Genomic DNA, 17323 nt, shown 5'->3' with positions numbered 1-17323 from the left:
TTACTTTTTGTTATTTCTGCATTACAAAACTGTTCCTAGTAGCGTTAAAGCTCACTCTATCAGGACCTTGACCTCAATAGTAACTTTTTGAAAAGGGTTGGATGCTAGAAGTAGTCTAGAAGCAGAAACATGATCCTCTCTGCACACTTTACAAAGAACTATAAACTAGACTCTTTCTCCATGTCTAGGGCAGGCTTTGCTAGGACCATTCTCCATGGGCTTTTGGACCTTCATCCTGCCATTTAAGCTCCGGTTGTCTACCCATATAGCTAAGGCTTCTGCAGCACTGATCAAATAAAGAACCTAGTCCAGTTGTGTAAGTAAACTTACCTTAACAGTAGATGTTTTGAAAGACCACTGCTTCAGTAGCCGCTCCATCTTCATTTATTTATCATATGTTTTCATGTCAGGGTGAGGACGTTTTATTGTTATATTCCTAGCATTGCCCCTGTGTCTTTGGCAAGAAAGTTCTGAAGGACTTTCTGCCCAAACCTCACCATTTGGGTGGGTGGAAGGTGCCCTAAAGCTTTGGAAGCTGCCAGCTGCAATATCCTATTGAGGATATAAGCCATATAGCCTGGGCTAGTGCAATAATCATTTGAGCAGCTACTGTTATGGTAAGTTTACTTAAACCACTGTAATTTCTGTTGGATGGTGAGATACAGTGGCTATAAAAAGTGTACACACCCCTGTTAAAATGGCAGGTTTTGTGATATAAAAAAATGATACCACAATAAATCATTTCAAAACTTTCCCACCTTTAATGTGACCTATAACTTGTACAATTCAATTGAAAAACAAACAAATCTGTCGGGAAAAAATATAAAAAAAAAAAAAAGTATAATAAACTGGTTGCATAAGTGTACACACCCTTAAGCTAATGCACCTTTTGATTTAATTACAGCATTCGGTCTTCTTGGGTTGGAGTCTATCAGCATGGCACATCTTGACTTGGCAATATTTGCCCACTCTTCCTTGCAAAAGCACTTCAGATCTGTCAGATTGTGAGGGCATCTCTTGGGCATAGCCCTCTTCAGGTCACCCCACAGATTTTCTATTGGATTTAGGTCTGGACTCTGGCTGGGCCATTCCAAAACTTTAGACATGAATTTGATCTATCTCGCCATTCATTCTTACAGATGGGTTCGGCTCCGAGACGGCCAACTACAAAGCTTGAGGTCTTCAGACAGCTCGAGGCCAAGTCCCCTATCCCATGATGCACCTTGAGTTACTTCAGATGTAGTTTGCTGCTGCAACAGATCGGAGGTTTCCTCACAACTCGGACCAGTATAACAAATTTTTTCTAGAAAAATTTCTCTCCAACTTTATATCTTTATATCTTCATAACTTTATATCTTTGTAACCTTTAATAGCTTGTTAACTAGTGTTAGCTTAATTGCTATAGTTCCTTATAGTCCTTTTGGCCATCGTTTATATAGGCCTTTAGTATTTCCCTTCCCTTCTTTGGTGTGCCTTTATATATATTAGAATAGGTTTATTAGCTTAGAAGTGTGTTTTAGCAACATTTATAGGCTTTAGAGTGTATTTATACATTTATAGTTGGCTCATATTTAACTATATAGAGTCAGTTTTTTTTTTTTTTTTTCAGGGCTACTTACTATTTCAATATTATAGTGTTGTTTCAGTTGTTAAACACGTGTGTGTTTTTTTTATAATGCTGGTGTGCATTTAAATCTTTTTCATGGCTGACCAGCATAAGGAGAAACAACCCAAGTCCGGGTTTAAAAAATGTCCAAAGTGTGGACAAAAGATGTCTGTGACTGATGGTCATGTTAATTGTGTGTATTGTTTGGGTGCTTTGCACTTGCAAGAGAGTTGTTCCATCTGCCATTCCTTTAGTAGCCGTGTACTTCATGAAAGGAAAAGGAAGTTGATCGATAGAGGACTATTAAAATCTTCCTTTCAAGAAGCTTTGGGCGACCATGATAAAACTAGTCAGTCTCCGAAATCTTCCAAGTCCTATAAGACTTCATCATTGGATTCGACAAAATCAAAAAAACTTTGTCGGCTCCACAGCCTTCGGAGCCAAGCGTCTTGTGTTTTCAGAGCTGATCCCCAGTCCTGGAAACCGGTCTCCGCAGTATTGAAGGCACCAGTTCTCCAGTCGGTACAACCCTCTATCCAGTCATCTCGGTCCTCAATAAGCCTATCCGATTTGGATGTGGATCGTGTGGTGCAGAAGTTGTTGCAGGCATCAGCGTTTGCAAAATTTTTATTAGTTATGACCCAGGTGATTTCGGAACCAAAAACTATTCTTCCATCTAAGTCTTTTCCTCCTCCAAGACATACCGGTCCGTCAGAGCCGGAGCTTAGGATTGTGGAGCCTTCGGAGCTGACGCCTGCTCCAGTGCCATCGGTTCCATTTACTCAGACTTCTTCGGCACCCATCGAGGAGTCAAGGAGCCGGCACTTGCCAGTCGGGTCCAGGGAGGATAGTCAGACTGACCTGTCGGTTCCGACTTTGCCTCTCGGGGCCTCGGCTTGGAGGAGTTCGGCTCCTACCTCTGGATCAGAGCCCACTGTTCCAGTGCAGTGGGAATCTTCAGTTTCTTCGGATCCAGCGGTTCCTTCTCACTGGAGCAGAGGTGCTTTTGAGGCCATGGGGAGAATAATTTCCCCCAGGACATCCACAACTTCAGGACCAACTACCTCTTCCCCTAAAGCGCCTGTGTCCACTTCTGCCTCACAGATCCCTTTGAAACATAGAGACCCTGAGCCTCAGGAAGCCCCACTTGGGTGACCCCTGCTCTTCCGAGACCTCACCAGATGTCCCCACTGATGAGGTTCCCAGGAAGAGAGTTTGCAAGAGGAAGCATCTAGACTCCCCGCAGGAGTCTCTCACATCTGACACTGACTTAGATGAATTAGAAAGGTCCCCACAGTCCCCCTCTGAAGATGTATCATTTGCAGCTATATTGGAAATCCTTAAGCAGAGGGGTGTCTGGAAGCCCACCAGCCCTACAGAAGATGAGTCAGTCCTCCTGAAAGCTTTCGGGTCTCAACTCTCCACCTCTTGGGTGTCTCCGCTCTTCAATGAGCTTATGGAGCCCTGTCTCACGAAGGGCGTGGGAGTCTCCGGACACCATGGAGCCTGTCCCTAGGAGACCCACTAAATTTATTTCTGCCCCTCATGATAACTTTCTCACTAAGGGAGTGCCTGTTGATGCCATGGTGGTGGTGGCAGCCACCAGAAAGGAGATATCAGAAACTTCTTCCTCTATCCATCCTCCTAACGGAGACTCTAGGATCATGGATAGGTATGGGAAGCGCATGTATGGCTCATTGACTTTTGCCATGCATTCACTGAACTACCTTACACACTTCACAAGACTGCAAAGAGACCTCCTAAAAGAGCTTGGAGATATTCTTCAGGGTACGGTAGCTGGAGGAGCTTCAGACAAGGTTGTATCCCAGCTTGCTACCCTTAATTCCCTAGTGAACTCATCTATGCTTCTCATCTCATATGCAGCTGATGGGAATGAGTAGGGCAGCGGGTACAGGAATTGCTCTAAGGAGACACTCCTGGATGCGCTTATGTTCCTTTCTGGGGCACTTTAAGTCATCCTTTGTCAACACCCCTTTTGATTCCTCATCTCTTTTTGGGCCCAAAGTTAAGGAAACTTTGACCAGGTGTGAGCAGGAAGGAAAGACAGTCTGCCGTCGGAGTCCATTTTCCCACCCCAACTAGACCCTACCCCAAGGGTCAAAAGGGAGGAAAGATGTGGTTCCAAAAAGCCCAAGGAGCCTTTCTGGACACACATGGTGAGCCCCCCTCCAGGGGCAGAGGAGGGGGCAATAATGGAAGATGCCGCCCTTGCAGGAGAGGGGGTCCGCAAAACCAGGGTGACAGAGACCAGTTCTTTGGGATGCCATTCCAGCACTCTTGAAAGGAGGCCCGACTGTCCTACTCTGGAGGCAGTCGTGGGTCGCTTATCTTTTGTATTCAGACGCCTGGCTAAAAATAAATGACAAATGGGTGCAAAGCATAGTTGCCAGAGGATATTTTATTCCTTTCGCCACTTCTCCCCTGTTGACAACAAAAATCATGGACATTCCACCCAGTTACAGGGAACAAGCAACAGTAGACATACAAATGTTGCTAAGAAAGAGTCATCCAACCAGTCCCAGCAGATGAGATAGGATCCGGAACTTACTCAAGATTCTTTTTAGTTCCAAAAAAGACTGGGGACTGGAGACCTATTTTGGACCTCAGCAGACTAAACATATCTGTCGAGGAGGAGAAGTTCCAGATGGTGATGCTTCAGTCGATACTTCCCTTCTTGGGGAAAGACAACTGGATGTGCTCGATAGATCTCCAGGATGCGCACTACCACATAAAAATGGCCAGACCATCCAGGGATCATCTGCGCTTCCAGCTGGGAGCCAGTCATCACCAGTTTAGAGGCCTGCCCTTTGGTTTCACTACAGCCCCCAGAGTGTTCACCAAATGTATGGCAGTGGTCATGGCTCACCTGAGGCATTTGGGATTCTAGGTGTTTCCGTACTTAGACGATTGGCTACTCACCGCCACCTCCAGTCATCAGCTAATACAAGCCAGAGACACCACACTTACTCTTTGCAATCAACTGGGCATTACCATAAACTCAGAAAAATCTGCCTTGTCGCCATCGCAACTTATCGTTTTTATCGGAGCAGAATTGGACACCACCAACACCACTTTAAAACTTCCATCAGAAAGGATATCAGTACTCAGTCAGCAAATTCAGAATGTCATATCCAGAGACAAGGTGCCAGCCTCAGAAGTGCTAAAGTTGTTGGGGATGATGGCAGCTGCAATAGTAATGATTCCATTGGGGTTGTATGTACATGCGGATTCTACAATGGCTGCTGTTCACACAATGGTCTTATCAAGAGCTCCCAATGTCTCATCTCATTATTCTGACAAACACATGCAAAAAGGATCTTTGGTGGTGGTTGACCTCTCTTCAAATAACGATAGGTTGTCCTTTTATCCTACCCTCACCATCGACCACGGACGCTTCCCTGATCCAGGGGGGGGCACTTTCAGGGAAGATCAGCCCAAGGCACATGGACCGAACAAGAGACACATCTGCATATCAATGTCCTGGAGATGAGAGCGGTACTCTTGGCATTGCAGTACTTTCAGGACTCTCTCCCTCTGGGGACAATTGCGATTCAGACGGACATGTCAGTGGTCTGGTACTTGAACAAACAAGGAGGAACCAGGTCCTATCCCCTTTGTCGAGAGGCCCTAAGTGTATGGCAGTAGGCTACATCCACCCGGCGCTTTCTTATAGCAACGCAGATCCCAGGGAAATCAAATGTGTTTGCAGATAAACTGAGCAGGGCAATTTTGTTGCCTCACGAGTGGTCCCTCAAAAAAGAAATAGCAGAAAGAATATTCTGCAGATGGGGCCAGCCTTCCTGCAATCATTTTGCATCCCCCATGAACTCAAAATGCAGATGCTACTTTGCCCTGATTTCCCCTTCCAGGAGATTTCCCAAGGGACGCACTCGTATATGATTGGCTTCCGGGTCTCCTCTATGCATTCCCACCAATTCTCCTGATACCCAAAGTATTACAGGAAGCAAAAACCCTGGGAAGGACCCTCATTCTAATAGCCCCTAATTTGCCTCATCAGATTTGGTTCCCCTTCCTTCGACCTCATCGTTTGGAAGAGCCTTGGATTCTGGACCCAGTTCCGGACCTTCTGACACATTCGTCAGGAGCTCTGCATCCCTCCCTTAAGTTCCTAAAATTGACAGCTTGGCTGCTCCAATTCCCAACATAGCCAGGTTTCATAACCTCTCAAATGAAATGCAGCATATTTTCATATCTTCTCATAAGTCCTCTACTAGGAAGTTGTACCTTAGCAAATAGAAGAGATTTTCCATATGGGCTTCTCAGAATAACATTGACCCTTACCAAGCCTCTATTTCCTCTATATTAGAATTTTTGACTATGCTTTTCAACAAAGGAGCGGCAGCAGCTGCAGTTCGTGTACAAAGCCTTTCTCAAAGGGACTTTTCACCTTAAACCACCAGTTAAATCACCTTATACCCCCTGGAACCTAAATTGTATGCTCTCATGCATTATTCTCCCACCTTTTGAGCCAGCTTCTTCATGTGATTTGAAATTTTTGTCTTGGAAGACTATCTTTTTAGTAGCCATCACATCTGCCCAAAGAGTGTCAGAACTACAAGCCTTGTTCATAAAACCTCTGTACTTGGTTTTTCATGCTGACAGTTTCACTGTGAACAAATTATTCATTCTTACCTAAAGTTTGTACTGAGGCTAACCTTAATCAAATTATAGATTTACAAGTGTTTTTCCCTAAACACACCAACAATTTAGAATATATGCTGCACAAGCTTGATGTTCACAGACCACTCAGTTTTTACCTGGAGAGAACCAAAGAATTCAGAAGATCAGAACAACTTTTTGTTTTCTTTTCAGATTCTAGGAAGGGTATGCCTGTGGCAAAAACAACCCTATCTAAATGGTTATTTGATTGCATCACTTTCACTTACTCAGCTGCCAGTTTACCTCTACAACACAAATTTAAGGCTCATTCTGCCAGAGCAGTGTCCACATCTTCTGCAAGTTTAGCTAGGCTACCTATAGACAATATTTGTGCAGCAGCCACTTGGTCAAAGCCTCATACTTTTATCACTCATTACAAAGTCAATAGGGCCTCCAGGGACAGGGCCTCCTTTGGTTCTACGGTTCTGAAAAGCATACTCCTGTGAGCCACCCAAGAAAGATGGTGCTTGGGACGCTACCCATCTGTAAGAATGAACAGCGAGATAGAACAAGTTCACATAAAGAAGTTATGTACTCACCATAACGTTTCATGTGAGTTGTTTATCTCGCCTTCATTCTTACTTCCCACCTTCCTACCCCCTCCAGGTTTTTTTCGTGGACCGAGATACTAGTTTTATCATGGTTGCTTTGTCTTCCTGTGGTTTTTACCTAAAAAAGTAACAGAAGGGCATATGGTATTTAGAGGCAGCAAATGAAATCTGAGGTAACTCAAGGTACATCATGGGATAGGGACTTGGCCTCGAGCTGTCTGAAGACCTAGAGTATTGTAGCTGGCCGACTCAGAGTCAAGAATTGGCTCCGAACCCATCTGTAAGAATGAAGGCGAGATGAACAACTCACATGGAATGTTATGATGAGTATGTAACTTCTTTTTTTCATCTGGTGAAGCCATTCTTTTGTTGTTTTGGATGTATGCTTGGGGTCATCATCATGTTGAAAGGTAAAATCCCTCTTCATCTTCAGTTTTCTAGCAGATGCCTGAAGGTTTTGGGCCAAAAGTGACTGGTATTTGGAACTGTTCATAATTCCATCCACTGTGACTAAAGCCCCAGTTCCCGCTGAAGAAAAGCAACCCAAAAGCACGATACTGACATCCACCATGCTTCACTGTGGAGTTGGTGTTTTGGTGATGCAAAGTGTTTTTTTTACATCAAATATACCTTTTGGAATTGTGGCCAAAAAGTTCAACCTTGGCCTCATCAGACCATAACACATTTTTCCACATGCTTTTGGGAGACATGATGTGTTGTTTTGCAAATTTTAGCCGGGCCTGGATGTTTTTCTGTGTTAAAAAAAGGCTTCCATCTTGCAACCTTACCCCATAGTCCAGACATATGGAGAATATGGAAGATTGTTGTCGCATATAGTACATAACCAGTACTTGCCAGAAATTCCTGCATCTCCTTCAGTGCTGCTGTAGGTCTCTTGGCAGCCTCCCTGACCAGTTTTTGTCTTGTCTTTTCAACAATTTTGGAGGAACGTCCAGTTCTTTGCAATGTCACTGTTGTTCCCTATTTTCTCCACTTTTCCATGACTGTCTTCCATGGTATATCCCATGCTGTGAATTTTTTTCTACCCTTTTCCTGACTGATACCTTTCAACAATGAGATCCCTTTGATGCTTTGTAAGTTCTCTGCGAACCATGGCTTTTGCTGTAGCAGGCAACTGAGTAAATGCCAGGAAAATCCTACTGGGACGGCTGAACTTTATTTGGGGTTAATCAGAGTCTCTTCAATTGAAGGCAGGTGTGTACCCAAGAAGACTGACTGCTGTAATTAAATCAAAAGGTGCCTCAACAAAGTATTACTTTAAGGGTGTGCACACTTATGCAACCAGCGTATTGTACGCATTTTATTTTTTTCCTCTAACAGATTTGTTTGCTCAGTTCAATTGAATTGTACAGGTCATAGGTCAGATTAAAGGTGGGTAAAGTTTCTAAATGATTTATTGTGGTCTTATTTTTGTATATCACAACCTGGCATTTTAACAGACGTGTGCACACTTTTTATATCCACTGTAGCTGTTCTCATAGCAGTCAGTAATATTATATTTGGCTGTGTTAGTAGAAAACTCTTGAATCCTATTGTGGAATTCATTCTGTTTCTACAATTTTATCTCATTTTAGTTTCATTTAACAGTAATGCATTGACTTATTTGCATTCTTATTCTGCTTAAGAGTGAAAACAGTTTAAAATACAACATGAGTAGGTTTGTAGTTAGCTGAATTCTGTGACTGTATCCTTCTGATCAATATGCATGTTTTTTTATCCCTTTAGGGCATCAGTTTCTTGGAAGTAAAGTACCAATTGTTGCTGAGCTACCTCATGGATCTCACTTACATTATCTTGCACAAAGTAGAAGGCAAGTCACTGAGGGAGGCAAAGGCGGTGTTGCGGTTGGTTGAGATTCGAACGGTAGGTTTAAGCCTAACAATTTAAAATGCTTCATAAGGTGGCAGCCACTTGCATGCTTTTTGACATTGCAGTGCATAAACCATCCCTTGGTAGTGTTATCTGTGTCAGCAGAATAAACCACTGAAATATGATGCTGTGTGTCAGTACTGTGGAGCATATTTTCAGCAACTGTTTTATCTGATGATGTCTTTTCTATCCTTTCCTTAGTGGTTAGGTCTCCAATATTTTCAGAAAGTATTTTATATGATGTCTTTTCCATCCTTTCCTTAATGGATAGGTCTCGGATCCAATCTTGGATCCGGCTACAGCCACTTCCAATCTTTGGATCTGGTGCTGAGGCTCCCATCCCCTTACCCATGATCCCTGTTAACAGAGCAAGCTACCTCAGATCTCATTTCCCACTTGAAGAGCTACAAGGGGTCTTGGAGCTTGGAAGAGATTTTGAATAAAATAGTTGACGTTTATTTTAGATAAGTAAACTTTATCTCTATCTCTTTCTTGTATAGAGGTGTGTATGTGTGCGTCTGTATACATGTATATGTGTGCATGCATATATGTATACATATATATATAGATATATATATATATATATATATATATGTATGTATAAAATGTGCATATTTAGATAGATACTTACACATACATATATACATATATTTCTACGTATATATTCTCCCTTCCCCTTTTGACACTCTACTAATAGTTCTTTCCTGTTATAATAGAAGACTTGTTTTCTTTCTAATTTTAACTTCCACTATAGAGTTAAAAAATATTATCTATATAACTTTTTTATATACTATTAATACGTGATAATACTTTGTCTGTCAGTTGGCTTACAGGATTAAGAAGCTGTTAGCAAGCTGTTTCCTGTGGTCCAGTGGAGCAGGGTTTGAGTCTGTCAGCCTCCTTTGCCTAACGGTGTTACTCTGAGCAAGTCACTTAATCAGACACTGCTGTCAGGCAGTGTCTGAAAAAGGTCCATGGAGATCAGTGCTCTATCCTGGAAAACAAATGTAAATAAATACATAATTGTCTTATGTTTTTTTCTTGTGGTATCAGGATGTCAGGTAAGCCATCCAGCTTTAAGAAGTGTGTTGCTTGTATTCAGAACCTAACAACTTCTGACACTCATGAAAAATTACTCTACTGTTAGGGGCATTCCCACTTAGAGATTGTATGCTTAATTTGTGATGACTTCAGGCAAAGAGCCATAGTGGAGAGGAGGAACAAACTTACTTTGAAGAGTTTCATACAGCCAACCCCAGGAAAAAAGCCACCTTTAGCCTTCAGAAAGATGGCCCCTTCTTACTCCTCTTCCTCCAGAAAGGCAGACAAAAAGGTAAGACAAAAGGAGACTGAAAAAGACAGGTCAGAATCCTCTAAGGAGAAATCTCCAGATCCAGTGCCCTCATCAGTTCCAGCCCCTCTAGTGAAAATCTCTAAACTTTCGAAGCTAGCACTGGTTTCTAATCCAGTAATTATCAGATCCATTAAGCCACCTAGCTTTTCACCTGTGCTTGTTACTCTTAGGCTCCAGTCTCCTGTTTTACACAATAGACCAAGATACCCATCTAAGCCTTCCTCCTCAGCTTCTTCCTTAAGATTAGCCAGGTCCTCTTGGAGCATCACCAAAGCTGACATGGACAGGATGATGAGGCATTTCCTTCAGACCCAGATCCAGTTGGGGTAATCCCGGTGCTGACCACTGTCACATCCAGAAGGAATGTCTTTTCTCAATCTTTAATAGTTCCTTTGCCTATCTGTCTCCTTGGATGGGAGTCCCTTCCTAGTGCAAGGCAGGTCTCCATCAGAGCCCAGGTTGCATTCCTCCTGAATACCAAAAAGTTGTCTGACAAAGTCAGCTCCGACACATTGAGCCATCCAAATATCAGAGCTGGAGTGGTGGCACCAACTCTAATAGGTTGGGATTGGATCCAAGGTCTTCAGATCCTTTCTTTCCCTTAGGATCATCAGCACGTAATAGTTCAGCTTCAGCATCAGCCTCAGATCCAAGTCGGATGGCTTCTAGGGTTGAGCTACCATCAGGAGTTTGTTTTTGTAACTGAGCTTGCAATCCATCTTGAGTTAATGTTTGAGGCTTTTGGGAGAGTCTTCTCTCAGCTGAGAGAAAGAGATTCCCAGGGTCTGAAGCTTGCTATTCCTGTCGCATCAGGACAGGCATTTTCCAAAAGCTTTAAGCATGTTCTCTGTAGAGTGTCCATATCGGTTTCCAAGTTCTCTCCTGCATGTCCCACATCAGAGGTTCATCGAAAACATAAATGTAAGAAAAGGCACTTAGATTCGCCCCTGACGAATTTCAGAATACTGGCACTGATTTTAATGAAGAAGAAGGTTCCCCTAGATCCCCCTCAGCAGATTTCCCATTTGGAGAGATTCTCAAATTTCTCAGGCAGAAAGGGGTTGGTCTTCCAAGACCTTTCGCTGAAGGAATCATTTTTCCTCAAAGCTTTCGAATCTGGCCCATCTACTTCTTGGGTGGTCCTCCCCACAGACGAGAAGATAGGACTAATCTTGTTTCAAGCACAGAGGGAACCAGACACTGCTGAACCTGTCTCCCAAGAACCATAAGAATTTTTTGGTAGCTTCCAAAGATAGACCTCATAGGAGCAAAAGGTCCTGTAGTAGATTCCATGGTATGCAGCGGACACTATGAAGGAACTTGCTGAAGAGAGCTGATGTTCATGTTTCACTGTTGCAGTCATCACATTTGGGTTATCCCTGCAAGGTTAGCCCTCAGTCAGCCCGAATACGAGAGGCTTAGTATTTCTACGTCGGTTGCCGTTACTACAGGACTGACGTCAGGTCATCAGTGGTATAAAAACAGGCAGCCAACACCATTACATCGGTCTTTCTTGCCGAGGAGCCCATAGCAGAAGCAGTTTGCACGAGTGCCGGTCAGCCGCTACCTGAGTTTTTTGTTTCCGAATTTAAGTTGAAGTCTTCTAAAGCTAAGTACCCCATTGGGGATCCTTTTTTCTTGCTCTAACCAATGTCAGAAAAAGTTAACAATTGTCTTGCCTGTGGAAAGCAAATACCACGCCAAGACTTTCATTCCTACTGCATCACTTGTTTAGACCCAGACCACGACGCCCCCCACTGTCACTTTTGTGCTTTGTTCAACACCAGAACTATATGTCGTCGGGCCCTTATTGTAGCTAGATATTTTCGCTCTAAGTCGTCTACTTCCGATACTCGGTAAGCCATCCAACAACCGATCTTCCTAAAAAATGTAAGGATAAAGACAGAGGCAGACCCCACAGGTCCAAAACTGCCGATGACACTTCCGTTAAGCTAGTTGTCAGTTCTCTGGTCCTTAGTGAGGTGCTTTCGCAGCCCCTAATGCCCGCTTCTATTGATTCGCAGACCACTGCAGAGACCCTTTTGGATGCCGGTATGCCACAAGACTTTTCTTCGACTAAGGATCCTGCAAATGTCTCTACCTTGGATGGGTCTGGAGCCGCTGAGCATGTACCGGCTTCTGAGGGAAGTACTTAGCACTACTGATACTCGACACAGACAGACGATTTCTTTGATGTCTACAGTTCTTTTGGAAAATACTGGGTTTTTAATACCCAGGGTACGAACCACACCCAAAAAACCCGACAACCCAAGCTCAGGTCCCTGCTTCCTTGCCTCAGTCTCAAATGCATAAAATGGCGGAAGTTCTTATAATGCTTATTAGGTGAAGCCAGGCTACCCCTGACAAAAGAAAGAGACTTGTCCCCAGTAGTTTTATCTGAACAGGAGTCTGATGACTCTGATACATCTGAATATGAAGGTATGCAACCCCTCTCTGCTTATGAGGATTCTGATGCAGAGGAATCCATCCCTTCAGCCTCTCCACCCGAGGACTTTTCCTTTGGGGAAACCCTACATACTTTAAGGGAGCATTTCCAATGGGAATGTCAGGACTTATCCTCAGTCAAAAAAGAGACTCAGGGAATTCTTAGATCTTCCACAGCACAGACCTCTGGCCATTCCTACTGTCCTGGATGTTGTGGATGATGTTTTTATGGAATCCAATCTGACCCCTGACACCCTCTTCTTGCTCCAAGGAAACCTTACAGGTACTTTAGAGTCCCTGACTCTCATAAATTTCTTTTCAAAAATCCTACTGCTGACCCCGAGGTCATCTCTCAAGGATCTAAAGGAATCAAAGCAACTTCAGCTAAGAATCCCACCCCCCTCAGATAGGGATTCCCAAGCATTAGACAGATGTGGTAAAAAAGTATACACCTCTGCCACTCTTGTTGTTAGAGCATTACATTGTTAGTTCCATATGCTGAAATATCAGCAACATACCATGGAACTCCTCAAACAAAAAAATATCTTCTTTCCCTGCTTGTGCAGAAAATAGAGAGTTACAAGAGTTAATGCATTGTGCAAGTCAAGTAAGTGGTTTGATGCTCTAGAAGCATCTTGCAAGGCAGCAGTTACTGGTTCTGTACTTAGAAGACATGCTTGGCTTAAGAAACAGACCTTGCCAGACCATGCCAAATCCAAATTGTTGGACACCCTTGCACAAAGACAACTTATTTGGCACCAAGGGAGAAGAGGTCCTAAAAAAGATGGAAGAAAAAGCTAAATCTATGCAGACAGACTTCTTACAGGTCCAGCCACTGAGGTTCAGTAGCCATTGCCCCTCCAAGCACTGGTCCTTTCCTGCCCCCCCCCCAGGTCAGCTCACCCCAGACCTAGGGGAAGCAGGTCCCCAGACAACAGCCCCAGGGAATGCAGTGATCTAAGCAATGGAGTTCCTCCTCTTCAAAACCATTGAGTGCAAAGCGACCCCCTTATGGTAAGAGCTCACAGTGACTTTACACTTCCACCCCCTCCCTCTGCCCACCTGCACTTGCCCTAGGAGGAAAACTCTCCTTCCATGCAAGCAACTGGGCCACCATTACCAACAACTGCTGGGTCCTCAACATAGTGTCCCAGGGATACAAATTTTATTTTCACACTGTGCCATCCCCATAAGGGTTCCCAGATCTTCCCCCAAATCAGTGGGCAGAGGCCAAAAAGCAAGTCCTTTCCCTCCTGTCTATGAGGGCAATAGAGCATGTTCCTGCAGAACAGACAGGCCAAGGTTTCTACTCCAGACTCTTCTTGGTACCCAGGAGAGAGGGCACATGGTGCCCCATCCTCAACCTATCCATTCTAAACGCCTTTCTGGTGGTACCAAAATTCAAAATGCTCACCCTCCAGCAGCTTCTTCCTATGCTTTCCAAGGATGCTTGGTTAGCCACATTAGACCTAAAAGATGCCTACCTACACATCCCAGTCAGGGAGTCATGCAGGAAATACCTACGTTTCAGAGCAGGATCACCGCACTTTCAGTTCTCTGTGCTTCCCTTTGGCATATCCACTGTTCCCAGTGTTTTCACAAAATGTCTGGCTCCCGCCAATATTTTTTGCAGGCAAAGAAATATTCAAATTTACCCATACTTAGATGACTGCCTGATTCAGGCAGACAGGAAAAGCTGCTAAAGCACCTGACCTTTGTAAAGGACCTACTGACCTCCCTGGGGTATACTATCTACGAAAAGAAATCAAAACTAGTACCCACACAAAAAATTGTATTCCTGGGAGCAAGCCTGGACACATCATCCCAGATGGCATTCCTTACACCAGAAAAACAAACCTACCTGACAACCTACTTCTCTCAACTAGCCACCAGGACCCAGTTGTCCGCAAGGAAAATCCTGCAAGCTCTAGGGTTCATGGCTTGCATTCTACTCATTCCATATGCCAGACTGCATATGAGGAAACTACAATGGTACCTAAAAAGCGTTTGGTGTCAGCACTGTCAAGACCTGGAAACTCTTATCCCAATGATACCTTGTCTAAGGAAAGATTTACTTTGGTGGGCAGCAGCATGCTGCCATAACAAGGGACTTCCTTCTCACTACCCCACACCACCCAGACCCTCACTACAGATGCATCAGACTATGCCTGGGGTGCACACCTGGATGGCAGGTGCATTCAGGGCCAATGGAGCCCAAATCAAATACATCTGCACATTAACCAAAAAGAGATATTAGCTGTTCAGCACTCCCTGACAGCTTTCGGACCCCTACTCTCCCTGGGGGCCTCTGCTGATCAAAACAGACAACACCATGGTGATGTAGTACCTCAACAAGCAGGGAAGGACTCACTCTTATCCTCTGTGCTGGCTTGCCATGACTCTTGGTGCATGGCCGCAGCCATGCAACTACACCTGCTAGCACAATTCCTGACACACACTCTAAACTCTCTGGCAGACATCTAAGCAGAAACCTGCTAGACCCACATGAGTGGCAGCTAGACCAAAGAACCTTCACCCTTGCAACCCAGAAATGGGGCACCCTGAAGGTAGACCTCTTTGCCTCGCACTCCAATCATCAGCTCAGCAAATTTTGCACCAGGGAACTTCACAGCAAGGCCTGGGAAGTGGATACTCTATCCTTCCAGTAGGTAAACCTCTCTTTCTATGCATTTCCCCCTCTATCACTCATTTCAAGGGTACTGCTCAAAATAAGGGAGGAGAAACTGAGGACAATCCTGCTTGCCCCAGACTGGGCATGGCAGCACTGGTACCCACTGCTGCGCAGCCCGTCAACCCTGCTACCATGGCACCTACCTCAGACCCCAACACTCCTGACCCAGAGGAATGGGACAATTCATGCATCCCCAGTTGCGGACCCTCAGTCTGGCAGCATGGCTTATTCCCTGATCTCTCCTCAAGCTGCCAGTCTAAACAAACAAGTTCTAGATGTTATGTGTGAAGCCCGATGCCCCAGCGCTAGAAAGTCTTATGCTGACAAGTAGAAAAGGTTTTGCACCTGGATTCAGGCTAAGGGAGCCGGAATGGCACAGCTCACCCTACCTCTCATCATGGATTACCTAGCAGACCTGCTACACAAGGGTCTATCCTTCTCTTCTGTTAAAATTTATGCCTCTGCCATCTGTGCTCATTTCAGCACAGAGCCACCTCTTTTCTCGCACCCTCTCATTAAACAGTTCCTAAGAGGGGCTAACAACTTGAGGCCACCCAGAAGCACTCCTACCCCAGTTTGGGACCTAAACCTTGTGTTGGAAAAGCTCACCCTACCCCCCTTTGAACCTGCAGCTTCAGCAGAGTTAAACTTTATCTCTTGGAAGACTCACTTGCTTCTGGCCATCACTTTAGCTAGAAGAGTATCAGAGCTACAAGCACTTATGGCTGTACAGCCATTCATCATTTTCCATGCTGACAGGGTCTCCCTCAGGACTTAACCCATCCTTCATGCCAAAAGTGGTGTCCAGTGTGGCTCTCAACCAATCCATTCATTTGCTCACCTTTTTCTCTAACCCACAAAACAAGGGGTAAAGGATTCTGCACTCTCTAGATGTGCACAGACAGCTCAGATTCTACCTAGACAGGACTAAATCTTTTAGAAAAACTGATCAATTCCAAGTCAGCTTCGCCGCAGGAGAAGAGGACAAGGCCATATCCAAACAAACAATTTCCAAATGGATAGCACATTGCATCCATTTCTGCTACAAACAGCACAGAAAACCTCCCCCCAAGGGGGTCAGGATGCATTCCACTAGAGCAACCTGCACCTCTGCAGCTTTGCTCAGAGGGGGGTCCCCACCAGGGACATCCTGGAGGCTGCAACATGCAATCTGAAGTAGGAGATTCATTTGTCTGCAACCTGTGGGACCTGTGGGTTATGGATCCGATATCGGATCCGAACCGGCATGGTTTACCAGCTATGGATCCAAGCTCTCAGATCCTCCCCTCACCCATAATGCCCTGCTCTACCCTCATGACCTCAGATCTCGTTTGCCGCGCATGGTGACCGGATTGCTTCTCAAGCTCTCAAGCTAAGTGCTAATTTTAGTGTTGAATTTTCAAAATTTAATAGATTTTTTTGGGGTTTTTGTGTGAAAGTGTAGGTTCCCCTTTGACATATTTACTTTTTAGAGTTAATCTAAAGTTTTATCCCTCCCCTCGCTGTTGGCATAGTGCGTGTGTGTGTTGGGCCTGTGAGTGTATTGTGTGTTTTAGTTACTTTAGTTTAGTAACTACTGTGATAGTTTGGGATGGCAGAGCAACCCAAATCTATCTTTTCTAAATGCTCCGAGTGTGGCCATAAGCTTTCCCCAGCTGATGGCCACACTCTGTGTGTTAGATGCCTGGGGGTTGAACACTTCACATCTGGTTGTACCATTTGTGCAGGGTTCAACCCCAGGGCATTGAAGGAGCGGAGGTCCAAGCTTGTTTTGGCGGGCCTTTTACCGCCGGACTCGGCTCCGACCTCCGCTCCTTCAGGAGTAACCGCATCACGGTTATTCCTTCTGCGGCACCCCTTCTCCTCCTGGGACTCAACCTCCCGCTTCTGGTTGGAGGAGAGGGATGCTAAGAAAGGACCGGAGGGAGAAGCACCATAAGCGGGGCCGAGACCTCTTTTCGCCCCGCCAGCCAAGCTGGCTTCTCCCCGGCTCCATTGTCGGCTCGTTCTCCTCCTTCTCGGCTCCGGTCTCCAGTGTGTTTTTCACCGGGACCTGAGGAGGAGGAGACCCGATCTCCGTCGAG

The 17323-nt window shown here is 44.8% G+C and overlaps 1 protein-coding gene across 1 annotated transcript in view; it reads left to right on the top strand.

The window, feature by feature from the left end:
• Positions 1-17323, top strand: part of NGDN (neuroguidin) — a 579874-nt gene that overhangs the window by 197022 nt on the left and 365529 nt on the right. The window contains exon 4 of the mRNA XM_044058154.1: positions 8605-8742. Coding sequence (XP_043914089.1) covers positions 8605-8742 — 138 coding nt within the window. The remainder of the gene's footprint in view (positions 1-8604; positions 8743-17323) is intronic.

This window comes from Protopterus annectens, chromosome 16.part0, assembly GCF_019279795.1.
Source record: "Protopterus annectens isolate FY-2018-M chromosome 16.part0, PAN1.0, whole genome shotgun sequence".
In the NCBI taxonomy this organism is placed as follows: domain Eukaryota; kingdom Metazoa; phylum Chordata; order Ceratodontiformes; family Protopteridae; genus Protopterus; species Protopterus annectens.
The sequence above is the reverse complement of the archived record's forward strand: the minus strand, read 5'-3'. Positions and strand labels throughout refer to the sequence as shown.